The sequence below is a fragment of the Cherax quadricarinatus genome, chromosome 88, assembly GCF_038502225.1.
Source record: "Cherax quadricarinatus isolate ZL_2023a chromosome 88, ASM3850222v1, whole genome shotgun sequence".
Lineage (NCBI taxonomy): Eukaryota > Metazoa > Arthropoda > Malacostraca > Decapoda > Parastacidae > Cherax > Cherax quadricarinatus.
The window spans coordinates 9,468,584-9,496,315 of record NC_091379.1 but is presented as its reverse complement, the minus strand read 5'-3'; the positions used below and the strand labels follow the sequence as shown (position 1 = coordinate 9,496,315).

The following is a 27,732-nucleotide window of genomic DNA, read 5'->3' as shown; positions in this document are numbered from 1 at the left end:
AGGATTGCTGGTGTCCTTTTTTCTGTCTCACAAACGTGCAAGATTTCAGGTACGTCTTGCTACTTCTACTTACACTTAGGTCACACTACACATACATGTACAAGCATATATATACACACCCCTCTGGGTTTTCTTCTATTTTCTTTCTAGTTCTTATTCTTGTTTATTTCCTCTTATCTCCATGGGGAAGTGGAACAGAATTTTTCCTCTGTAAGCCATGTGTGTTGTAAGAGGGGACTGAAATGCCGGGAGCAAGGGGCTAGTAACCTCTTCTCCTGTATATACAGTGGTCCCTCGTTTTTCGTAATTAATCCGTTCCTGGAGCCATTACTATAAACGAAATTTACGATTTGCGAATCAATTTTCCCCATAAGAAATAATGTAAATACAATTAATCCGTTCCTGACACCCAGAAGTATTAAAACAAAAAAAATTTTTACATGAAATATACATATAGTACATAAACAATACAATGGGAAATGATGAATGAAACATTAACAGCATAACACTTACCTTTATTGGAGATTCTTCTTAGTGTATGGGAGACTGGAGGAGGAGAGAGATTGGATTGTTTACAGTTTGGAAGGGGAATCCCCTTCCAGCAACACCTCAGGTACCAATTGCTTCTCTGGGGTTGCTTCTCTTCTCTGTTTCTTAATGCCACTAGGACCACCTTGAGAGTCACTCTAGTCCTGTCTCGCAAAGTAACTGTGGAGAGAGCTCTGTTTCTGGCGTCTCTTTAACACTTCCCGAAAATGGCCCAAGACTTTGTCACTGTACATGTTTCTCACCTTCTTTACCACAGGCTTGGCACTAGGAGATTTCTTTGGAGCCATGGTAGCTTATTTAGCAATTGCAAGCACTAAAATGAGTGGAATATTATGAAATATTTCATAGGAGCACTTGAGGGGACCTTCACTCACTGGTAAACAATGCCAGACTGGCTGGGTAGGGAGGCCGCCCCGGCTCACACCGTGCGTACACATCCCGGACGAACTACTATTCGCGAGTCAACCTATGAAAAGCGAGTCCATGTTTATACGAAAATACCCCTATGATTGGCAAAATTTACGATTGCCGAGAACTATGAAAAGCGAGGGACCACTGTATTACTAAATGTAAAAGGAGAAACTTATGTTTTTCCTTTTGGGCCACCCCGCCTCGGTGGGATACGGCCGGCGTGTTGAAAGAAAGAAGAATGTAAATGCAGTGAGGTTTATTTGCTTGTACAGTGGAACCTCGGTTTTTGTTTGCCCTGGTTTTCGTCAAATTCAGTTTTTGATGACTTTTTTCATCAAAATTTTGTCCTAGTTTTCGTTCATCAACTCGGTTTTCGTCAAGTTGACAGTGGTCTGCCATACCGAACGTGTCCGCCCGCACCTACACAAAGCATCCCAGCGTTCGGAGTCAGTCTGGCTTTGTCTCTCATCAGTAGAGGGTGGTAGTAGTTGTGATGGTGGTAGAGGGTGGTAGTGGTTGTGGAGGGTGGTAGAGATAACCTACCCTGGTAGGTTTATTGATGAGACAAAAAAGTTATTCAGGCCTAGCAACTCAAAGCAGGATGTTTCAGGGTTCATAAAGGCTACTGGTTGCATCCCATCAATGGAGGTTCCTTGATGCTGGTGAGGGGATCTTGCTCTAGGGAATTGGATCTGTGCTCCAATTTCCTCAGTTAAGCCTGAATGCCTTTCATCCCCCTTTCCCCACAGGCTCTGTAAAATCCCTAGGGGATTAGAGCTCCCTCATAATAATAATACTGGCTGCATCTCGAATGTCTTCTAGACTTGTGTGGTGGATGGATTTGTCTGGTCTCGCTGCACTGTGTGTCCTTTAGTACTGAATTTGTCAGACATTTTTGGCTACTGATGAATTAGTATGGGTGGGAGTAAGTTGCTAACACAAGACAATTGCACAGATCATCGAGTTACAAAAGGCAAGCCATCAAATGAAGAATATAATAGAAGCCATTGATAAGCATGAGCATCCAGTAAGGACTTGGTTGTGTAAGTTCATTGAGGAAGGTGTTGATGCCCATTCCAAGAGCATGTCCAGGAAACCTTGAAAAATGACCCCACTAACATTATTTGTAATATGAGGCATTTAAATGTGAAACCTTGTTCAAGGGAGGTGACTTGGTGCTAGTGAAAAGCTCTTGATCCAAGGAAGTGGAGCTGCCACCCCTTACATTGAATATGATTGCCTCTCATTTCCCCCATTGCTTTGTGACCCCTATGGGTTCAGTTTCGTGGCTCAAGTAATTGCATCTATGGTCCACATCAGAATTAGATCCCAGCACAAGTGAAAAGTTGAGTATGTTTCCACATACCTGTAGCCCCTTTTCCTCTAGCAGTATGTATGTACAGTATATGGGTGCCAGTTTCCTTGCTCCTGTTGACCCTGTTTACCTACCAGTAAGTATATGGTACCAGGAATTAGTCTCATTACATGCTTCTGTACTTTCATAAGATTCTTAACATGGGGGTTGCACATTGGTGCTGCATACTCCAAAATGGGCCTAATATATGTTGTATAAAGGACCCAGAGATTCCTGAAGGCTATTCTTAAACAACCACTTATCTGCCCAATCTGGCAGTTTATCCAGAACCATTTGTAACTTTCCAGTCTTCATCTGTTTTTATTTCATCAGTTTTACATCGGCAAACAGGGATACATCTGACTCCATTTGACATGTCATCCACGTAAACCAGAAACAGTACTTGTCCTTGCAGGACCCTGTTTGTTACTCTATCCCCATTTTGACATGTCTTCCCAGACAATTGGTCTTTTAATCCACTGGAGTACATTTATTGTTATTCCTGCATATTTTGTACGTGACAAACTCACAGATACCATGTGGAGACAAGCCTGGCACTGCTCTATAGTGCCGGGCTTGTGGCCCTTAATAATCTCAAGAACAAGAAATCAGTATTGGTGACCCTTAACAACTCCAAGAATAACAAATCAATATTGACGGTCCTTAACAACCCCACACAAATTCTTATACATTAAATGACAACCTAAACAGCAAAATAATTGAGAGAGATGAATAAACAACACCTTATACATGATGGTGACTTCAACATAAGCCTCATCCAAGAAGCGGACCCTCAAAGACTATAAATAACAATAATATCTTTATTTCTGCACCCCTCAAGGAAGGTTCCTTGATGTTGGTGAGGGGCTCTTGATTTAGGAAATTGGATCTGTGCTCCAGTTCCCCGAATTAAGCCTGAATGCCTTCCACATCCCCCCTCCAGGCGCTGTATAATCCTCCGGGTTTAGTGTTTCCCCCTTGATTATAATAATAAATTTATTTCTGCAATTACATGTACAAGGTATACAGGCCTAGCTGACATCAATGACATTACTATATAGAAAGCTGCTTGTTATGCAGAGTATTTCAGGCAAATTAGGTCAGTTTTGTCCCAGGATGCAACCCACACCAGTCGACTAACACCCAGGTACCCACTTTTTACTGATGGGTGAACATGGACGACCGGTGTGAGGAAACGCCCAATGTTTCTACCCTTGCCAGGGATCGAACCCAGACATCATCATGTGAAGCAAGAGCCTTTGCAACCAGGCCACGGGCAACAAACTGCTTAGTACTACCATTTTTAACTAAACCAACAAGAATCTCAGAGACAAGTGCCTCATTACTTGACCATATCTGGATAATCACAGATACACCACTGACCACTCCCCCACCTTTCTTGTACCTAACTTAGGTAAATTGCAGCGCTTGAAAAAAAATGAATATCCTCTGGGACTCTTCACAGACTTGCTGAAAGCATTCACTGCAGTGGACCACAATATCTGCACCTTAAACTAGAACATTATGGAGTCAGAGGACATACCCTTGAATACCTAAAATCTTAGCGATAGACACCAGTATGTCTCCACAAACGGTGCAACCTCGTCAACTATATATTTATTTATTTATTTATTTATTTATTTATTTAGTAATCTGAGCATACATACAGAGGTACAAAAAAATACAGGTAAGAGCAGCATGCCAAAGCCACTTATATGCATAGCATTACGGGCTGGCTTAAAATAAACTTAAGATTAACTAAGCAATGATGAAATCAGTGATAAGACATTATTGTAAACAGATATAAGCCTGAACATTAAAATGGTATAAAATACCGACAGATTGTTAGGTATGACACATATGCAACAGTTAGGTATCTTTATTTCGAAACGTTTCGCCTACACAGTAGGCTTCTTCAGTCGAGTACAGAAAAGTATCTTCTGCTTCTATCAACTTTTCTGTACTCGACTGAAGAAGCCTACTGTGTAGGCGAAACGTTTCGAAATAAAGATACCTAACTGTTGCATATGTGTCATACCTAACAGATATAAGCCTGTAGCTGCTGGAGTGCCACAGGGCAGTGCCCTTGCCTTTTACTCTTTCTCAGTTACATCCTTGATAGCTAAAACAGAACACACGGACACAACTCAAGACATAAAACTCTCTTAGACATTCCTGGTGTCCGTCTCAGTCTATGCAAAAACTCAATGCATATAAAGGCCCTAAGATCTGGAATTCATTGAACAAACCAACGAAAGATCCCCCTGTCTCCCACTCAATTTAGAGCTATTGTTAAAAAATCACCTCATGTTCCTAATGTAAATAAAACAAAACCAGTTTATCCAACTCTATATTTGTTCTTCCAGTCTGCCTCAGAGTCCCAAAGAAAACAATTGCTCATCCTCTTCCATTATAATTCTACAGCAGAGCTGTATAGCCCTTGTGGTTTAGCGCTTCTTTTTTATTATAATAATAATAATATAATTCTACAGACACCTAACCCTTTAAGAAAGGTTCCTTGACGCTAGTGAGAGGCTCTTGATCTAGGGAATTGGATCTGTGCTCCAGTTCCCTGAACTAAGCCTGAATGCCTTCCATCCCCCCACATGCGCTGTATAATCCCTCCGGGTTTAGCACTCCCCCATAATAATAATAATACAGACACCTCATGAACTTCCTGTTCTTCACCATCTCTTATAATCGTACCACATCCTGAAGACTCAGAGTCAGTGTGAAACTACTTAAGAAATCCCAACTTACTTAAGAACACTTGAATCATTTAATTACCTCTCTTTTTTTGTTTTAATGCATACTTAAAATTGTTCTATTGTTCACTTATCTACTTTACTTTGTACACTTAAAAAAAAATCAGTAACTTATGACTAGCTCTTAAGTACTCTGTAAGTATTAGGATTAATCTACTCAAAATGCACAGCATGCTATTGGTTTTCTTCTGTGTTTAATAATATTTTATTACATGTAAACTACATTTTGTATATTACAGACAGAAATAAAGTTTGTTAGTTTGTAAAGAACCAGAAATCAGTATTGGTGCCCCTTAAGAACCCCAACAACAAGACATTAACTGTGGTGACCCTTAACAACCCTCAACAACACTTTCCTCAGGTACTGGTCAGTCTTCTTGCTAAGTAAGTTTATTCAGGTATACACATACACAGTTACATAGAGTACAATACATAGTAGTATATATGTAGAGAACCTGGGATAACCCATAAAAGTCAGACAAAGTGACTTATTTCCATTGGTTTTCTTTTAATACTTTATTATTATTTAACTTCATTTATTTACTCTGTCTTCAATATTCAGCAGATCCAGTTGTTGTAATTCATCCTGGTTTATCTTTCATGTTTTTTTTGTCAAGTCAGAGTACCATGAAGAGCAAGTGTAGTGTATATAACATTATATAAGAGCTAGATATAGAGTCCTGTGAGCCTCAGTACGTAGACACTCTGCTTGTCTATAGAGGAACTTCAGTCTTCAGCCATTTTTTGCTATTTGTTAAATACAGTGGTACCTTGGGATACAAACTTATTTCGTTCAAGAAAAAATACACTTATAAAAGCACTTACATAAATACACTTGCATAACTGTTCTCGTTTTGAGCTGTTCGTATCCCGTGGTACCACCGTAATTGTTATTTATCATTGCTTGTTACTTATTTTTTTTGCAGTGCTGTATTACCTATATGGGTTTAACACTTTAATATAATGTTTCGTTTTATCCAAGGTGACTAAAGTTAGTATGGCTCGACCTGGAGCTCATAGGAAATTTTATGACTTCACTAAGTCAGAAGGACCAAAGGAGGAGAGGGATGAAGTCAGCAGCACACCAGAGGATCTTGTGAAGTATGTGGCACAAAATATCATCGGAGCAGATACTGTTTTCTCGACCCCTTTTGGACCCCGTAAAGGTAAACGAAAATTGAAATTTATGGATCTGTTGTGTTCTAAATATGCTAGTTAAATATTACTTTATTTTGATTGTAGGAAGATGATTTGGGGACTGTTATGGTACTCATTTTATATCTCGTATATTATTTTTTCAATTTGGAAAAGTGGAGAAGAATCCTTCATCTGTAAGCCAGGCGTGTTGTAAGAGGTGACTAAAAGGTGGGCAGCAAGGGGATAGTAACTCGTTCTCCTGTATAAATTACTAAATGTCAAAAGAAGAAAAACTCGTGTTTCTTCATTTTCAGGTCACCCTGCCTCAGTGGGAGACGACCGGTATGTTAAAAAAATATTATGATTTATTAATATATTAGCAAAAATGTTAATAATTAATCACAAGATTCTTTGATAAAATTACAATGAATATAAAGTTATGGATGGAAAAAGCTTGTTGTGGAGAGGAAGCATAGGTAAACTTCCTCCATTTCATTTTATAAGCTTTTCTGTTATAATTTATTGTTAAGGAGCAGTTTTTCTTCAAGAGTTTCATCATGCAGGCAGTTATATTTTTAATTCTTCTCAAAGAATGCATTCTGTACTTAATATTAGCTCAGGAAGATGACCTGACATTTTGGGTTGTGTAACAATATACATCTTAAATTGTCAAAGTCAAAGTCAAAGATTTATTCCACATGATACAATATTTGTACAGAGATGGTAACATTTAGTTGTGCATACAAAAAGTCCATAGTTATGCAGAGCATTTCAGGCAGACTTAAACCTAACTTAAGACTCCAGTGGCAATGATTATTAGGGTTTATGTCCCCTGTTCTGTACAGCATCTGTCGTGCCATATGTTAAGTCTTGTTACCTACAGCCAATCCTGGAATCCAAGTGACTTAATTCTGTGGGTGAGTTAGGCCTCCTTTTCATTGTTTTGGGTGTAACTGAACACTGTGATTCTTAACACCAAAGCAAACTGAAAACTAGCTTAAGTTTTTGGTCCATATTATTCATGAAGTCAGTCCTCATTACATGTAACATTCATAAGATGGAGATGACATTCTCACCACCCACCATGTCTCATGCACTGATAAATCTTGAGAGATTAATTTAGATATGCATTTGCTTCCTTTCATTTGCAGTTCTTTTGCACTACGTATATTATGTTCTTTTTAAACTCCCTTTCAGTCTGATTCACTTTTCTTGTATCATTTTTACATCCATTATATTTTTACATTCATTATATTTTCTTATATTTATTATAATCATTACATTTTTACATTCTACATTAATATGCCAGCTTTTTTTTTCTTCACAAATATTGTTACTTTATTCTTCCAGTCATTTATTTATCCTCCTGCACCTGCCTTTCTAAATCCACATGCTTCTTTTGCACACTAATATTGCATTCTTAAATCTTTTCAACAGCCTTTTATTTTTACAGTTGCCAAACTTTCATCTGGCTGTTACTCATACTTCTAACTAGTGATTTTTTTTCTTTAATTCTTGAAGCCACTCATACCTCTAGCTAGCAATTTTTTTCTTTTATTCATTAAAATTACTCATGTCTTCAGCTAGCAATTCTTTTCTTTAATTCATTAACTTCAGATGATTAGAAAACAAAAGTTACACACCTAATTACTGTATATATATATTGCATTAAAAATGTCATAGAAAGTATGCAAAGTACATTATAAGTTTTTTTTCAGTTGTATATTGTGACTATATAGCCTCTGGGAGATCAGTTAAATTTATTGAAGATTACATCAGTTGTGAAGTCCTGTCTCAGTACGGTTCAACGCACACTACTTCTACAGTCACTGCTCTCCAAACAACACTCTTCAGGTAGGATTAAATTGATGATTAAATTGTTTGGCATTACCATGAATAAGTTTCACCAAGTGAATGTGCTGGATATTCTAAAGCTATCAGAGTACTACAGTGGACCCCCGACTTACGATCAGCTCCCAATTCAAACAATTATGTAAGTGTATTTTTGTAAGTGCTTTTGTAAGTGTATTTTTGGGGGTCTGAAACAGACTAATCTAATATACAATATTTCTTATTGGAGCAAATTCGTTTGGTAACGGCACCCGAACAGCCTTCTGGAACGAATTAATATCGTAAGTTGGGGGTCCACTGTATTGTACAACTTCTTTTTATTGTAGAGGGTTAACTTTTTTTTTTTTTTATTAACACATCGGCCGTTTCCCACCAAGGCAGGATGGCTCAGAAGAGAAAAACTTTCATCATCATTCACTCCATCACTGTCTTGCCAGAGGCGTGCTTACACTACAGTTATAAAACTGCAACATTAACACCCCTCCTTCGGAGTGCCAGCACTGTACTCCTAATATCGGTTTCAAATATGATTTTACTGGCACTCATCCTGTTTCAAGATTTTCACTTGTATTTTATGCAGCATTCAAATTTTTAATGACTGCTTTATATTTTTTTGGCATAAGAATTAGGACTATTTAGAGGAATGTCTTATCACATGATAGTTCTATGTCAGATGAAATTGAATGGTGGTTGGTTGATGGCTGCTGTCAATGATGGAAGAGGTAAATAAGTAAGTTGATGAGAGTGTGTGAGTGAGTAAATTGAATGGTAGGTGATTTATGGATGCTTTCATTGATGCAAGAGGTAAATAAGTCTATAAGAGTGATTGTGTGGGTTAGTTGGCTTGTGTATGCACAAAATGAGCACAAGCATTGATTTTAAAAAAAATGACTGTAAGCTCTTCAATTTTTATACCTGTTGCCACTGTAGCAGAATATACAGTAGATACCAGAGGATCAGTTAATTTTTTCACTGTCCACACCCCCAGAATTAATATTGCTCTCAGTGTCCACTTTTAAAAAAGAAAAAACTGATTTTCTGAAATGGAAGAGAATCTTTTCTGAAGGTAATGACACCAAAAGTACCAAATTTGATGGAAAACTTACAGAATTATGCAGGTGCAAAGTTAGTCTGGCTGCAATTTACACAGCGATTTTGCCATTTGACCAAATTCTTTGCTATTTCGATGGCTAACATTCAGTCACACACTACCTAACACTCAATCACACACTACCTAACACTTGATCACACACTGCCTAACAATCACACACTACCCAACACTTGATCACACACTGCCTAACAATCACACACTGCCTAACAATCACACACTGCCTAACAATCACACACTGCCTAACAATCACACACTGCCTAACAATCACACACTGCCTAACAATCACACACTGCCTAACAATCACACACTGCCTAACAATCACACACTGCCTAACAATCACACACTGCCTAACAATCACACACTGCCTAATACTGATCACCTAGCTCATGATTGTACAACAGACAATATGGGTACAACAAAGCTGTTATTTTTTGGAAATCATTCTTTGTTAATGGCTTTTATGTATTTTTGTTACTTGAAGCAACATTGTGGTCCAAGGTTTTACTGTGTCGTATAATCTGGAGTTACAGTTTCATAGTTTGTGTTAATTTTTTAAGTTTTATTAAAAAGTGTCTGGTGATTATTTGTAACATTTTGTAAACTTTTATTGTTGTAGACACGAGGCCCGTGATATCATTCGGAATGCTACCAAGGCCTCGGAGCACGACAGAGTATTGTTTGTCGGGAGTGGTGCAACTGGTGCCTTGCAGAAGTTGATCCATGGTTTAAACTTAACTGAAGCCCCAATTGTGTTTGTTGATCCATGTTCACACCACTCAAGCCTGCTGCCCTGGAGGGAGATTGGTGCAACGGTAACCTTTAAATGGATTCTTGTAACCCATCTCTAAGTGTATTTGAGGCAGATATATTAATGACTAAAGTTGTGAAAAACTAAAATCATTTTGATGCTTTTTTGGGTAGTATATTCTGTCAGAGTAGAAGGCAATACCGTTTACAGTATACGTATTTAGCTTTGAAAATATAGTTAAAGTGTATTAACGATTAGTGTATATAAGTGAGTGCCAATAGGTAGTGCATCTGTCTGGGGCTCAGCAGACGGAGGATCAAGCCTTCACCACATCTTGCCGCTGAATGACCAACATGGGTTTAGTGCTTAACATGAATTATTTTTTATTTTAATGACCAAAGTTATGAAAGACCTATAATAATTTTGATGTTTTTTTTTTGGGTAGTACATATATTGCATTTTTAATGAATTAAAATTAATTAAATTGTCAGGGAAGCAGGTGTTAATTGTATTAAATTGTTAGCAGTCTATTTAGCTTTGAAAATAGATTTAAAGTAGCAATTTAGCCTCATTTTTTTACTTTCCTGTTATATTATTATTATTTTTTTTTATTATCACACTGGCCGATTCCCACCAAGGCAGGGTGGCCCGAAAAAGAAAAACTTTCACCATCATTCACTCCATCACTGTCTTGCCAGAAGGGTGCTTTACACTACAGTTTTTAAACTGCAACATTAACACCCCTCCTTCAGAGTGCAGGCACTGTACTTCCCATCTCCAGGACTCAAGTCCGGCCTGCCGGTTTCCCTGAATCCCTTCATAAATGTTACTTTGCTCACACTCCAACAGCACGTCAAGTATTAAAAACCATTTGTCTCCATTCACTCCTATCAAACACGCTCACGTGGCTCTGGTCTGACTGTATTAACCCATTCAGTAGAAGTCTGCGGTATTTCTCAGTTTTGGAAGCAAGGCAATCTAAAGGATATTATGATATTTATTATCAAATAAGAAAGTTGAAATTGCTTAACAGGTAATTCGGATTCGTGAGACAAAAGATGGAAGCATTGATAGTGTTCACCTGGAAGAGATGCTCAAACAACAGCAAGGAAAGAGTTGTCGCATGATAGGATGTTTCACCGCAGCCAGTAATGTGACAGGGATCGTGGCACACGATGTAGAACTCACTATGCTTCTCCACAAGTATGGTGCACTGGCATTTTGGGATTATGCAACTGCTGGTAAGTAGAAAACAATATTCATTTTTCTTAGACAAAGACGATTTGTTTATAGACTTTTTGTTACCACAATTGCCATTTTCCACACACAGATAATGGAGTCATGATTGTGAGCTGAAGAGTTTTCAAGTTTGTATTCCCACCTCAATACTCAAAATAAAAATTTACAATAGAATCTTGCTGTGTCTCTCTGATTTTTATTATTTTCACTTTGCATGACATTTTACATCTGAAGTGATATCACAAAATAATTTTTTTCAGCTCCTTATGTGGATATTAAGATGAATCCATTAGTTAGTGGAGATGGTGACAGCCTTACTCATAAAGATGCCATCTTCTTCTCAGTGCACAAGTTCCTTGGTGGAGTACAGACTCCAGGTATGTATTGAAATAAAATTATTATCATTATTCTGCCATAGTATCCTTTTATTAGTTGGTCGGTTTCACAGACTTCTCTATAAAATTTTGTGTAAGGGTAGTAGCATGTAATTTATATTCTCCATTCATAAATACAAGTTCTGTTCACTCATACTTGGCACAGACTTACAATACTAGTGGACTATTGCAAGTCTTACAGTAACTTACGATTACTTGTACAGGTGACTACGTTATTCAGTTAGGTGCATTCCAGGCCAGTGGCAGCTAAACTGCACTCAGTCAGGTCATCAATACTTCTGTATAAGACTCTTCAAAACATTTTGCAGGCTGCACCAATCATATACAATGTACACAACACATAATGAATAACTGTTAGAAATAATACATCACACAGTAGAGAATGTGCATAAAATTAATGCACATTAGGCAAGAAAATCCTGCACTAAACAAAGCATACAAAGCTTGGAAGCAAATAATATGCTTGGAGGTAAGTAATATCTTTGTGAAAATAATTGTGTAATGCTATATAATGAACTCCCAGAATTCACGTTTTGTAATCTGCCAGATTTGATTATGTGGCGTCTTTTGCCAGTAGCTGTTTTGTGGATATCTTTAATTATTCACACTTTTTGTTGTACCCGTTGTTATTATTAACTCTTTCAGGGTTTCCGACATACTAGTACGGTTTACGCACCAGGGTTATTGGTGTACTAGTATGCCTAAATTCTAGCGCCTTCAAATCTAGCAAGAGAAAGCTGGTAGGCATACATATGAAAGGATGGGTCTATGTGGTCAGTGTGCGCAGTATAAAAAATCCTGAAGTACACAGTGTGTAATGAGAAAAAAAAAAACTTTCACCGTGTTTTTGGTTTAAAACAGCGACTTTGTACTGTATTTTCGCATGGTATTTATGGTTGTATTCTAGTTTTCCTGGTCTCATTTTATAGAATGGAAGACATATTACAAAAATTGAGATGATTTTGATTGGTTTCACAATGAAAAGTACCTTGAAATTGAGCTCAAAATAGCAGAAATGTTCGATTTTTACCAAAGTTCAAAAGTAAACAAATCATGCCACGCATCCAATATACGTCAACTGGTGAGTCTAATATTCTTTCACAAGTGTGCTGATATTATTTATATCATTTCTACACTAATGCAGTAGTCTGCATAACAGTAAATCTTCTATTTTTTGTGAGAATGAAAATTCAAAGTGGAAAGCAAAAGAAATGTAAGAGGGGCCTTGGGACATGACTAATGAACAGAGGAAATGTTACTTTAGTGCCAGGAATGTCTGTCTTGTTTATTCTGGATCCTATTTGGAAATTGGCATCTTTTGAAATTTGTGTGAAATTGGTAAAATTGCTAATTTCTGACCACTTTATTGGATAGTTGATATTGGTAAATGGGTGGTTTCGTGTACTCATTCGATAGAGAAAATGGAGTTCTAGTGAAATAGCTATGATTTTTGTCAACTATTACATAGGAATTGGCCGAAAATAGGGCTCAAAGTGGGCAAAATCGCCGATGCGTAAAATTTGTCAAGACTGCTAACTTCGTGAGAGCATAATTCCATAAGTTTTCCATCAAATTTCATACTCTTGGTGTCATTATGCTCGGGAAAAGATTCTCTATCATTTCATAAGAAAAATTAATTTTTTTTTCCAAAAAATTTTTGACCCTGAGAACAAGTCTAGGAGAGGACCTCTCGACCCTGAAAGGGTTAAAAAATTACAGTGGGATTTCATTCAGAATAAGCTCATTCTCTCTTACGGCTGCCATTATTAAGCAAATTAGAGTAATGGTCAAAAGATTTGAGCAGAAAATATAAATTGGTGCATGCAAAAATTTCTACGATAGTCTGTCTCAGAATTACTGTCACTAGAAGGAACATAACCCATACCTGTTACAAAGTTCAGCTGTTCTATTAATGCTTCAGTGTGTTTTTTTGTTTTAATTTAAAATATCTATACATAATCCCAATTATGATACAGGACATTAATTCAGTTTGTTTGCCTATAGAAATGTGTATATTTGTAATAAAGAAAAGTGGTGTGGGAGTCATGAATGTGTGACAAGTGTTGTTATAACTGGATCAGTGTTTTCTTGTGACAAAACGGTATTATTTGACTGTTAGTCACTGTTTCAAACATACAAAATGTGAACAGTTAAACATTTTTTTTTAATGAATCAGTCATATCCCACTGAGGCAGGGTGACCTAAAAAAAAGAGAGGAAAGTTTTTTCTTTAAATTTAGTAATGTATACAGGAGAAGGGGTTACTAGCCCCTTGCTCCCGGCATTTTATGTCCTCAGGAAAAAAAAGTCTGCACAAATGCTTTTTGGAGTTCAAGGTATTTCACAGGCATCTCTTTATTGAATAATTTTAATTCCAATCTTAATTCTTGCATGTACATAAACAAACACTAAAACACACACACTTTACGATTGAAGGTTTGACCTCACTCAGTACTATATCTGCTACTTATTTAAATACAATAATTTTAACCCTTATTTTTCAGTAATTTATGCAGAAGGGGTTACTAACCCATTACTCCCAGTATTTTGGTCTGCTTTTACAACATGCATGGCCTATGGAGGGTAGATTCTTATTCTGCTTCCCTCATGCATGCCTTTGGTAAGACAGTAATAGTATGAATGATGGTGAAAGTGTTTCTTTTTCGGGTTACCCTACCTTGGTGGGAGACGGCCAGTGAAAACAAGTTAACCCTCACATTTGGTAGGTGTAAACCTACCATAAGAAAATAACCATTAGCATTAGTACTGCCTATATACCAACTGTTCTCTTGTTTCACGGAATGTCAAAGAGAAGTATTCAAATATACATTACATGTATTTTAATCCACATTCACTTTATATACGTACATTATCTGTGTGTGTTAACAGTGCTGTTCTTTTTCTCTTGTCAGGTATTTTAATTGCCAAGAAATATTTATTTGAGAATTCTGTGCCTGAAATATGTGGAGGAGGAACTGTGTTCTTTGTGTCACGAGAGTCTCACCGATACTTACAGGTAACAAATTACGGGCATACCTTGTTAACCCTTTCATTGTCAAAACCCCTGCTTGCAAACTTCCTCTAAGTGTCGAAGAACTTTCAAAAAAAAAAAAAAAATTTTCTTATGAAATGGTAGAGAAAATTTTCTCAATGGTCATGAAACCTAAAGTACAAAATTTGATGGAAAACTTATGGAATTATGTTCTGACGAAGTTAGCTGTCTTGGTGATATTTATGCATCAGTGATTTCGCCCACTTTGAGACCTATTTTGGGCCAATTCCATTGTTCCAGTCGACTATATTCATGACTGTTTCACTAAGTGCTCCTTTTGTTCTGTCAATTGAGTACAAGAAACTGCCCATGTACCTATTTCAACTACCAAATAAAGTGATTAGAAATTGGTAAATTGGCCAATTTCATACAAAATTCAAGAAGGAAAATTTTAAAATAGGGTCCAGAATAAACAATGCAGACATTCTTGGAACTAAAATAACATTTTTCTCTGTTCATTAGTCATGTCTCAAGGTCCCTTTTATATTACACTGGCTTTCCATTTTGAATTTTTATTCACAAAAAAAATAGAAGATTCACTGTTATGCAGACTACTACATTATTGTAAAAATGGTGTAAATAATATCAGCACATTTGTGAAAGCATATTAGACCCACCAGTTGATGTGTATTGGACATGTGACGTGATACGTTTATTCTTGAACATCGTCAAAAATTGAACTTTTCCACTACCTTGAGCTCACTTTCAAGCTACTTTTAGTCTGTAAACCATTCAAAATCATCTCTGTTTCTGTAATATATCCTCATTCTGTCAAATGAGACCAAGAAAACGAGAATACAACACTAAATACCACACAAAAATACACCGCAGAGTTGCTGTTTTAAACTAGAAACAAGGCCACAGTTATTTATTTCATTATGCATGGCGTGCTGCAGGATTTTTTTATATTGCACACACTGACCACTCAGATCAAATTTTCTCATATGTAGGCCTACCAGCAATCTCCCGCAAGATTGGAAGCCACTAGAATTTTGGCGTAGTATTATGGGACCGACACTGGCTTCAAAGTTGTAATATTATGGGACCAACAGTGAAAGGGTTAATATGACGCTTACTGTAGAGTGCTATGCTAATACAGCACTTTTAAATTATATAAATTTTTATTATTTTCAGCGCATGCCTTGTTCTTAAGATGTTTTTTTGGCAATTTTCAAATACTACTGTATTTTTTATACAGTAGGACCGCCATATCTGCAGGTCCAATTTCTACTGCTTCAGTTATCTGCAGTTTACCCTGGCTAGAAAATAACCCTTAATTTCACTTAATAGTGGCCCTAAAGTGCAAAAATGGTTGATGGTGGAAGCTCTTCCAAACCTAAGAGAAGATATGAATTGCTACTTATCAGTGAAAAAGTGCTAATTCTTGACTTATTGTGCATAATTTATGAATTAAACTATCATAGGTATGTACATAAACGAAAAACGCCTTATATACAGTGGACCCCCGACTTACAATATTAATCCGTTCCAGAGAGCACATTGTAAGACGAATTATCATAAGTCGAATTATTTTTCCCCATAAGAAATAATGGAAATCAAATTAATCCATTCAAGACACCCAAAAGTATGAAAAAAAAAATTTTACCACATGAAATATACATTTTCCTACACACAATATATATTGTGCATGTACTAGTGTACTAAATGAAGAATAAATGAAGATGTGGTGATGAGTGATGAGACACTGTTTGTGTCCTGGGAGTGCCTTTTCCTCCTGAGTAATGTAGGTCCTGTTTGGCATTTTCTTCCAGAACACTACGATTCCTAAATCTCTCAAACCAACCTTTGCTGACCTTAAATTCACCAATATGAACACTAGTTCCAAGCATTTTTTCATGTTCACCTGGGTGTTAGTTGACTGGTGTGGGTCGCATCCTGGGAGACAAGATTAAGGACCCCAATGGAAATAAGTTAGACAGTCCTCAATGACACACTGACTTTCTTGGGTTATCCTGGGTAGCTAACCCTCTGGGGTTAATTGTTTCTCGGTATTTTCGATAAGCCCATGGTGGCTTATTTAGCAGTTACAAGCACTAAAAACACTGGAATAATACAAAATTTATCGAATGTATGCGTGCAACTGTCCACCCTGGCTTGTAAACAATGTAACACTAGCTCAGCTGAGGAGCTCAGGCCAGACGGACCAGACAGCCGCATTCGGGACAAATGATGTAAGTCGAGTTTTTCAACGTAGGTTGGGGTCAAATTTTTACGCTGACAAGCATCGTAAGTTGGTTTTATCATAGGTTGAGGCCATCGTAAGTCGGGGGTCCACTGTATAGGGTTCGCTACTATCTGTGGTTTCAGGTATCCATGGTAGGTCTTGGAACATATCCCCTGTAGATACGAGGATCTTACTGTTTGTTATTTTTACTTCTACATAGCCTTTTTTTTTAGGTCTAGTGCTACTGTGCACTTAATAAATTATAGTGTAAGTATGTTTTTAAGTCTTTATATGTACTGGCAAGTGGAAAAAAGGCTGTGATTGTCTTTAAGGTGATATTCACTTTAGGCAGTGGTCTGAAACCTAACCTGCCGTACTAGTAAGGTATGCCTGTGTAAAATTTTTATCTCCTGAAAACAGGTTACAAATTTTGCTACATGCACATTTGTACAGGCTTACATCACTAATATGGCCACCATAAAGCACATATTGCCTTAAAGTGAATCATAGCATATTTACTGCTTGCCAGTGTATATAAAAGCCTAAAAACATTATTTTTTTTTTATATTTTATTATCACACTGGCCGATTCCCACCAAGGCAGGGTGGCCCGTAAAAGAAAAACTTTCACCATCATTCACTCCATCACTGTCTTGCCAGAAGGGTGCTTTACACTACAGTTTTTAAACTGCAACATTAACACCCCTCCTTCAGAGTGCAGGCACTGTACTTCCCATCTCCAGGACTCAAGTGCGGCCTGCCGGTTTCCCTGAACCCCTTCATAAATGTTACTTTGCTCACACTCCAACAGCACGTCAAGTATTAAAAACCATTTGTCTCCATTCACTCCTATCAAACACGCTCACGCATGCCTGCTGGAAGTCCAAGCCCCTCGCACACAAAACCTCCTTTACCCCCTCCCTCCAACCTTTCCTAGGCCGACCCCTACCCCGCCTTCCTTCCACTACAGACTGATACACTCTTGAAGTTATTCTGTTTCGCTCCATTCTCTCCACATGTCCGAACCACCTCAACAACCCCTCCTCAGCCCTCTGGACAACAGTTTTGGTAATCCCGCACCTCCTCCTAACTTCCAAACTACGAATTCTCTGCATTATATTCACACCACACATTGCCCTCAGACATGACATCTCCACTGCCTCCAGCCTTCTCCTCGCTGCAACATTCATCACCCATGCTTCACACCCATATAAGAGCGTTGGTAAAACTATACTCTCATACATTCCCCTCTTTGCCTCCAAGGACAAAGTTCTTTGTCTCCACAGACTCCTAAGTGCACCACTCACTCTTTTTCCCTCATCAATTCTATGATTCACCTCATCTTTCATAGACCCATCCGCTGACATGTCCACTCCCAAATATCTGAATACATTCACCTCCTCCATACTCTCTCCCTCCAATCTGATATTCAATCTTTCATCACCTAATCTTTTTGTTATCCTCATAACCTTACTCTTTCCTGTATTCACCTTTAATTTTCTTCTTTTGCACACCCTACCAAATTCATCCACCAACCTCTGCAACTTCTCTTCAGAATCTCCCAAGAGCACAGTGTCATCAGCAAAGAGCAGCTGTGACAACTCCCACTGCACTATAATACCATGACTGGAATAAAGCACAAATAACCCACACATAGGAGAGAAGCTTACTATGGTTTTGGTCTGACTTGGTCTCTGACTGAGATGAAAATATGGATATCCTGTTTTCACTTGTGCTTAATTTTTTTTTCTGTCCAGTTGCTTTCTCAGTTTTTCTAGATAATCATAAATTTTATTTTGAAGTTTTTGGTAAAACAAAAATGATCTTCCGTACAGAAAAAGATTATGGATGTTTTTATCAGTCTTTAGTAATATTGACCTCTCATGGGAAGTGCTTTGATGCTAGTGATGGGATCTTGATCCAAAAATAATTGGACATAGCTTCCATTTCTCAAATCGGATCTGATTGCCGCATATTCATCCAGGCACTGCATGACCCCTTTGGGTTTAGCACTACCCTCACGAACATAATAAAAATTTAGCACTATTGGGCAGTATGAAGAGGCACACATTACTCTAAGTTGTGTGGTTTCACCATTACCATTTACCATCTCCAATCTGTAATGAAGGATTTAATAACAAGAAAAGGCACAAAGTTTTACCAGTTGCTTAATTGGCTTATTGTCCAGGATGTGGAGACACGAGAGGAAGGTGGAACACCAGCCATTGTGGAGTCTATCCGTGCTGGTTTAGTGATGCAGCTGAAGAACTGCATCACCCCAGATTTCATCACTACTCGCAACAGACACCTATCAAGGTACGTATTTCAAACACAATTAGGTAATAATTTTTTAACACCAGTAATTTCAATAGAAAAGACATTAACCATGACTTACTCCATAGTTGTCTTTCTAGGAAGGCATGGACAATACAATTGAATCATGAGTGACCATAATATCTCCAAAAGAATTAAAAGGCGCAATACTGTAACTGGAACAATACACATATAACATTTCCATACACAAATATACATACATATACAACATTTCCATTTTATGTATAAAATTCAACCACTTTACATTTCAGCTGCAAATCTCAATTTTAGACACATGTTTTATCTAAATCCTTTCATAGATCTTACCATGCTCACACTCCAACAACATCTCAAATCCTGAAGTTCACTTACTCTCACATACTTCAGTCCATTATATTCACATATGCCTGCTGGATGTATAATCATCAATCTCTCAAAACCTCTTTCACACTTTCCTTCCAATCATTCCTCAGATGTCTTATACTTTCCTTATAATTAATTTAAATTTATTCACTCTCTTAATTAGCTTATCTTACTTTGTTCTTTCTATGTGACCAAACCATTTCATCATCCCCTGTCATATGGTTTGATTTATAAATTTTACAACATCCCACTTTTTGTTAATTTCATTATACGTACATTAATCTTTGTTTTTTTAACTACAAAAAAAGAACAAATAATGTTTAATGAAATTAATAGAAGGTGAGATGGTGTAATATTTATAGCTCAAATAGTACAACAGTGTTTGTTGAAATGGTTTGATTTTAGACACAACAATTTCACTGCTTCCAGCCTCCTTGCTGCAGCATATCTTCGGTGGCCTCTCGAAAGAGTAAAAATACTATATTATGTATAGGAAATAGGGTAGTTGATGAGTGGAACAGTCTACCTAGTTGGGTTATTGAGGCTAGGACTTTGGGTAGTTTCAAATTTAGGTTGGATAAGTACATGAGTTCTAGGTAGTAGGTTGGTAGACAGCAACCGCCCAGGGAGGTACTACCGTCCTGCCAAGTGAGTGTAAAACTGAAGCCTGTAATTGTTTTACACGATGGTAAGATTGCTGGTGTCTTTTTTTATCTGTCTCATACACATGCAAGATTTCAGGTATGTCTTGCTACTTCTACTTACACTTAGGTCACACTACACATACATGTACAAGCATATATATACACACCCCTTTGGGTTTTCTTCTATTTTCTTTCTAGTTCTTGTTCTTGTTTATTTCCTCTTACCTCCATGGGGAAGTGGAACAGAATTCTTCCTCCGTAAGCCATGCGTGTTGTAAGAGGCGACTAAAATGCCGGGAGCAAGGAGCTAGTAACCTCTTCTCCTGTATATATTACTAAATGTAAAAGGAGAAACTTTCGTTTTTCCTTTTGGGCCACCCCGCCTCGGTGGGATACGGCCGGTGTGTTGAAAGAAAGAAAGAAGAAGTACATGAGTGGGAGGAGTTGGATTTGAGTGGGACTTGCACATCAGAGCTTATTTCTTGGGTGGCATTGAAAATTGGGTTGAGCAAATTTTTTGTTAGTGGGATGAATTGTAAAGGACCTACCTAGTATGGGCCAACAGGCCTGTTGCAGTGTTCCTCCTTTCTTATGTTCTATGAAGTGTTTAATTCGTGTTGGTCTTTCTGTATTTTTTTCTCGAATGTTGCAAAGCTTTTGTCCCTAATTTTCTATGTTTGTGACACTTTTTTCCAAGAGTTTTGGTTGGAATATTTTCCACATCAGAACCATTTGACCACTTTTAAAGCCCCTCAAACACAAGGGCAGACTTATACTTCAGATATCTAATAAAATTAATGATTTTTTGGGGGCAGAAAGTCTACGGTCACCTTATACATGCCATGAGGTTAATTATAATATATACTGTAGTCTCTTACATCACTTGTGTTTATCTTCAGCTTACTTACAGCGAGTCAAAGATTTTTATTACCTTTAACTGCCAATGCTTTAATTATTGTATTCAGGTAAAGCACTAAACCCTTGAGGGAATACAGCACTTGGGGAATGGAAGATATTCAGGTTTAATCTAAGGAAAGGCAAGGCAGCTAAAGTGCCTCTGATAAAGAGCCATTCACTGTCTTAAAAATAAACTAACTAGGATGGAAAAGGTGTGTGTGTGTGTGTGTGTGTGTGTGTGTGTGTGTGTGTGTGTGTGTGTGTGTGTACTCACCTATTTGTACTCACCTATTTGTGGTTGCAGGGGTCGAGTCCTAGCTCCTGGCCCCGCCTCTTCACAGGTTGCTACTAGGCCCTCTCTCTCCCCGCTCCATGAGCTTTATCAAACCTCGTCTTAAAACTGTGTATGGTTCCTGCCTCCACTACGTCATTTTCTAGGCTATTCCACTGCCTTACAACTCTATGACTGAAGAAATACTTCCTACTATCTCTCTGACTCATTTGTGTCTTCAACTTCCAATTGTGGCCTCTTGTTTCTGTGTCCCCTCCCTGGAACATCCTGTCTTTGTCCACCTTGTCTATTCCACGCAGTATTTTATATGTCGTTATCATGTCTCCCCTGACCCTCCTGTCCTCCAGTGTGGTCAGGCCGATTTCCCTTAATCTTTCCTCATAGGACATTCCCCTTAGCTCTGGAACTAACCTTGTCGCAAACCTTTGTACTTTCTCTAGTTTCTTGACGTGCTTTATCAAGTGCGGGTTCCAAACAGGTGCTGCATACTCCAGTATGGGCCTGACATACACGGTGTACAGTGTCTTGAATGATTCCTTACTAAGGTATCGGAATGCTGTTCTCAGGTTTGCCAGGCGCCCATATGCTGCAGCAGTTATCTGATTGATGTGTGCTTCCGGAGACATGCTCGGTGTTATACTCACCCCAAGATCTTTCTCCTTGAGTGAGGTTTGCAGTCTTTGGCCACCTAGCCTATACTCTGTCTGTGGTCTTCTGTGCCCCTCCCCCATCTTCATGACTTTGCATTTGGCAGGATTAAATTCGAGAAGCCATTTGCTGGACCAGGTGTCCAGTCTGTCCAGGTCTCTTTGAAGTCCTGCCTGGTCCTCATCAGATTTAATTCTCCTCATTAACTTCACATCATCTGCAAACAGGGACACTTCTGAGTCTAACCCTTCCGTCATGTCGTTCACATATACCAAAAATAGCACTGGTCCTAGGACCGACCCCTGTGGGACCCCGCTCGTCACAGGTGCCCACTGTGATACATCATTACGTACCATGACTCGTTGTTGCCTCCCTGTCAGGTATTCTCTGATCCATTGCAGTGCCCTTCCTGTTATATGCGCCTGATGCTCTAGCTTCTGCACTAATCTCTTGTGAGGAACTGTGTCAAAGGCCTTCTTGCAGTCCAAGAAGATGCAATCAACCCACCCCTCTCTCTCTTGTCTTACTTCTGTTATTTTATCATAAAACTCCAGAAGGTTTGTGACACAGGATTTGCCTTCCGTGAATCCGTGCTGGTTGGCATTTATACTCCTGTTCCGTTCCAGGTGCTCCACCACTCTCCTCCTGATAATCTTCTCCATAATTTTGCATACTATACACGTCAATGACACAGGTCTATAGTTTAGTGCCTCTTTTCTGTCTCCTTTTTTAAAAATGGGAACTACATTTGCCGTCTTCCATACCTCAGGTAGTTGCCCAGTTTCCAGGGATGTGTTGAAGATTGTGGTAAGTGGCACGCACAACATATCTGCTCCCTCTCTAAGGACCCATGGGGAGATGTTGTCTGGTCCCATTGCCTTTGAGGTATCGATGTCCCTTAGCAGTTTCTTCACCTCCTCCTCATCTGTATGTATGTCGTCCAACACTTGTTGGTGTATTCCTTGCTGGTGTCCCCATCTGGTCTGTCCCCCCAGAGTCCTTCCTGTCTCTACTGTAAATACTTCCTTAAATCTCGTGTTGAGCTCCTCACATACCTCTTGATTGTTTCTTGTGAGTTCTCCACCTTCTTTCCTCAGCCTTATCACCTGGTCCTTGACTGTTGTCTTCCTCCTAATGTGGCTATACAGCAGTTTCGGGTCAGATTTGACTTTCGATGCTATGTCGTTTTCATACTGTCGCTGGGCCTCCCTCCTTATCTGTGCATACTCGTTTCTGGCTCTTCTACTAATCTCCTTGTTTTCCTGGGTCCTATGCCTCCTGTACCTTTTCCATTCTCTGTTGCACTTAGTTTTTGCCTCCCTACACCTTCGGGTAAACCAAGGACTCGTTTTGGTCTTCCTATTATTTCAGTTTCCCTTGGGAACAAAACTTTCCTCTGCCTCCTTGCACTTTGTTGCCACATATTCCATCATCTCGTTTACTGATTTTCCTACCATTTCTCTGTCCCACTGAACCTCCTGCAGGAAGTTTCTCATACCTGTGTAGTCCCCCCTTTTATAGTTTGGCCTTTCCCCTTCAGTTCCTGTTACCTTCTCCACTTGTAACTCTACTATATAGTCAAAACTCAGAACCACATGATCGCTAGCTCCAAGGGGCCTCTCATAAGTGATGTCCTCAATGTCTGAACTGCTCAGGGTGAACACAAGATCCAGTCTTGCTGGCTCATCCTCCCCTCTCTCTCTGGTTGTGTCCCTGACATGTTGATGCATGAGGTTTTCAAGTACCACATCCATCATCTTGGCTCTCCATGTTTCGGGACCCCCATGTGGCTCCAGGTTTTCCCAGTCGATCTCCCTGTGGTTGAAATCGCCCATTACCAGTAACTTTGCTCTGCTCGAGTGAGCTCTTCTTGCCACCTCAGCCAGTGTGTCCACCATCACCCTGTTGTTTACTTCGTACTCCTCTCTTGGCCTCCTGCAGTTCTGTGGTGGGTTATACATCACTCCAATGACTACTTTATGTTCTCCGGACTGAATTGCACCTACAATGTAGTCTCTTTCTCCAATCATGTCCATGCCTTCCATTTCCTCAAATCCCCATCGGTGTTTTATGAGCAGTGCAACCCCTCCTCCCCCTCTACTCCTTCTATCTTTCCTCAGGATCTGATATCCTGTTGGGAAGATTGTGTCTGTTATTGTCTCAGCGAGTTTTGTTTCTGTGACTGCTATGATGTCTGGGGATTTTTCACTGATTCTTTCATTCCACTCCTCATGTTTATTCATTATTCCATCCGCGTTTGTGTACCAAACCTTTAGTTTCTTTTCTATCATTGTTGTCATGCAAGAATATTGGGGTTGGGGGAGCGAGAGCCTTGGTGGGGGCCTATATGGGGCTGTGGTGTAGGTGGGGTTTGTGTTGATGGGGGTGGGGTCAGAATGCCCATAAGGGACAGCTGTTGGGGTGAGGTTTGTGATATGGGGATTGGTGGCAGAGGGAACAGTGAGTGGGTTGTAGTATAGGTTGCTCAGTTGCGTTGGGAATGTCGCGGGTGGAGTCTTTTGGTGGGAGATTCTGTGGGGTGTGTTTGCCCTTCCTCCTGTGTCTGGGTCCTGCTCATTTTCATTGCTTCTCGTTCCTCCTTGCGTCTCTGTACCCTCTCTTTCAGTGTAGTCCTTTCTTCTTGTGTTCTGTCGCGGTCGAGGTATACTCTCTGGTACCCCTCTTTGTCCCTCAGTCTTGCTTTCTCTTGCAGAATCCTGGTTCGAACTGTTTCTTCCTTGAAAGTTACTCTGACAGGCCGTGTCCTTCCACTCGCAAACCACCCAATTCTCTGAAAATTTGTCACCTGGGTCATATTGCCCTCCCCTATTGTTTTCATGATGCCTTCAATCATTTTTTTCTCCTCCTGTTTTATTTCTTCAAAGTTGGCCCCCTTGGCTTCTTGGAGCCCGTACACAAAAACTGACCTCGCCCTTTCCTCCTCCCACTGAGTCTCCATCTGCGTCCTCTGAGGCATTTTATTTCCTTCCATTGACATGTTCTTGCCTTCAGTCCCTGTCATATCTGAAACTTCTATTCTCAGTGGACTGTCTTTCCTGACCAGCTGTCCCTTGCTACTACAGTTGGCTGTTAGAATCTCTGCATATAGCATACCTTCATTGTTTTCGGACCTGTCGTTTGATCTTAGCGTGCTCGTCGTCTTTTCCCTGGCCCCACGTGGGTCTGATAGGGCCTTCATGCTCGGCATGTCTCCGTTGTTGCTTACCATCCCCTTGTCTGCGCCTGACTTTGAATTTCCTGATGTCACACCTGAATTGTCATTTGTCTCTCTAATCTGTTTCAGGCTTTGCAGTTTCTCTTCTAAGCACTGTATCCTAGCTTCTGCTGCTAAGACCTGTACTTCCCACTTCCTGCACTCTTCAGCTATCCGCTCCTCCATTTTCTTACCAAGCTCTACTATCTTCCTTCCCCACTCTTCCTCCCTTTTTTGGAGCTCTAGCTCCCAGTCTTTCCTCCCTGGTTCGTCCACCAGATCTCTGGGTTTCCGTCCTCTAAGGCCACCCATTTTTTTTTTTTTTTTTTTTTTTTTTTTTTTATACTTCTTATTACCACAGACAGAAGGCTAGAGGAGGGTGTGGGGGAGAGAGAGAGAGGGTAGAAAGAGGGAGAGAGAGGAGAGAGAAAGGGTAGAGAGAGGAGAGAGTATGGGGGTGAGGGATAAGACCAAGGGGGAGGGAGAGAAATGTGAGGGGGGAGAGAAAGGGTAGAGAGAGGGAGAAAGAGAGGGAGAGGGAGAGGGAGAGAAAGAGAGAGAGAGGGAGAAAGGAGGGAAGAAGGCTATGAGAGAGAGAAACGCGAGGGAGGGAAAAGGTAAGAGGTCTGTGGGGGAGGCAGTCAAATTCCAAGGATCAGCTGTGTGTACTCACCTAGTTGTGGTTTCGGGGTCGAGACCCAGCTCCTGGCCCCGAGTGTGTATGTGTGTGCACGCGTGTGTGTGTGTGTGAGCACGTCAGTTGTTTATATGTCCCAGAAATACAATTCACTTCTGTGTATCCGTAATACTAATGAGATACCACTAACCCTGAGAGTAGTTCTAATAATTATAATACTAGCGTGTGTTAACAAGTCATTCTTTCACCCAGTTATGTACTACCTTTTACTACATGTGTAGAGGAGGGAGAGGGTATGGGGGAGAGAGAGAAAGGGTAGAAAGAGGGAGAGAGAGGAGAGAGAAAGGGTAGAAAGAGGGAGAGAGAGGAGAGAGTATGGGGGTGAGGGATAAGACCAAGGGGGAGAGAGAGAAATGTGAGGGGGAGAGAAAGGGTAGAGAGAGGGAGAAAGAGAGGGAGAGGGAGAGAAAGAGAGAGGGAGAAAGGAGGGAAAGAGGGTATTGAGAGGGAGAAACGCGAGGGAGGGGAAAGGTAAGAGGTCTGTGGGGGAGGCGGTCAAATTCCAAGGATCAGCTGTGTGTACTCACCTAGTTGTGGTTCCAGGGGTCGAGACCCAGCTCCTGGCCCCGAGTGTGTATGTGTGTGCGCGCGTGTGTGTGTGTGTGTGAGCACGTCAGTTGTTTATATGTCCCAGAAATACAATTCACTTCTGTGTATCCGTAATACTAATGAGATACCATTAACACTGAAAGTAGTTACATGTGTACCCAATACTTGCTTCTCAGATTGTACTGTCTTTGTGTCCTAGACCATTATCTCTCGAAACTGTTGTCAGAGCTGTAGTCCCATTAGCCACGACTTAATCCTCCTGCTTAATCCTTACTCCTACAAAGTTTATCTTCCTACTACTGCTAGGTGTTGTGTGTATGATAATCGCTCTGGAGCAGGGTTTAGATATCGAGTTACCAGTGACCGCTGGGCCGGCTCTATCACTCAGACTTCCCCCAACCACAAACAGGTGATTTGTACGTTACTGGTCAGAGGGGACGTCCATCCAGATGCCTGATGTACGATGCTCGCTGTACGATGCTTGCTGTACGATGACTCGTGCACCTCGCCCTTCCGCCGCTGGCTTCTTCGCTATACTTATCTCGTTGCCCTTTTGAGTCCTCATTTACCACACTTATCACTTGTATACTGCTACTTTTATAATTTACACTTCACTTTGGGTAAGTACACTACTTATTTGTGATGACACCCAGCCTGTTTTGGCGGCGCTACTCCCTCAGGCCTACTGCTGCCACCACCTCTGCTTATATATATTTATGTATATGTATGTATATATATATATATCCCCTTTCTGGCTAGCTTGTTCACTCTGTGTGCTACATCACATTTTGTCGTTAGCCACCCTCTCTTAATTCTATTTGGTCTTTTCTCTTTAGTCACTCGATTTGTACTTTGTATATGTGTAACAATGTGGCAACAGGTGCCAACTAGGCCTCAACGACTGGTGCTTTGAAATTTTGTTGTATAATTGTTGTTTTGTTGTATAATTTCAGGCTTTCTCTCGCCTTCACTTTATTTATGTTTGCTAATACACTGGTTATCACTTTATGCCTCTCTTAATTCTATTTGGTCTTTTCTCTTTAGTCACTCGATTTGTACTTTGTATATGTGTAACAATGTGGCAACAGGTGCCAACTAGGCCTCAACGACTGGCGCTTTGAAATTTTGTTGTATAATTTCAGGCTTTCTCTCGCCTTCACTTTATTTATGTTTGCTAATACACTGGTTATCACTTGTAGGGTTGTTCACTGACGTTGTCACTAACACTGGTTGCTTCTAGCTGCTAAAACACGCCCTAAAAGCACTAAGATTCTCGGAGCCTGGCGCCTGTGACCCACTACACTGTGGTGTGTGTGTGTG

At 39.7% G+C, this 27,732-nt stretch overlaps 1 protein-coding gene across 2 annotated transcripts in view; it reads left to right on the top strand.

Annotated features, from left to right (window-relative positions):
• Positions 1–5,360: 5,360 nt before the first annotated feature.
• LOC128698489 (uncharacterized) overlaps positions 5,361–27,732 on the top strand; it is a 47,409-nt gene continuing 25,037 nt past the window's right edge. The window contains exons 1-8 of one of the 2 annotated variants that reach the window (XM_070103977.1): positions 5,361–5,440; positions 6,062–6,245; positions 7,935–8,070; positions 9,795–9,990; positions 10,960–11,167; positions 11,426–11,542; positions 14,472–14,575; positions 18,984–19,111. In XM_070103977.1, coding sequence (XP_069960078.1) covers positions 6,077–6,245; positions 7,935–8,070; positions 9,795–9,990; positions 10,960–11,167; positions 11,426–11,542; positions 14,472–14,575; positions 18,984–19,111 — 1,058 coding nt within the window. In that variant the 5' untranslated portion in view covers positions 5,361–5,440; positions 6,062–6,076. Of the gene's footprint in view, positions 5,464–6,061; positions 6,246–7,934; positions 8,071–9,794; positions 9,991–10,959; positions 11,168–11,425; positions 11,543–14,471; positions 14,576–18,983; positions 19,112–27,732 lie in introns of both variants that reach the window. The other variant, XM_070103976.1, reaches the window with a different exon arrangement.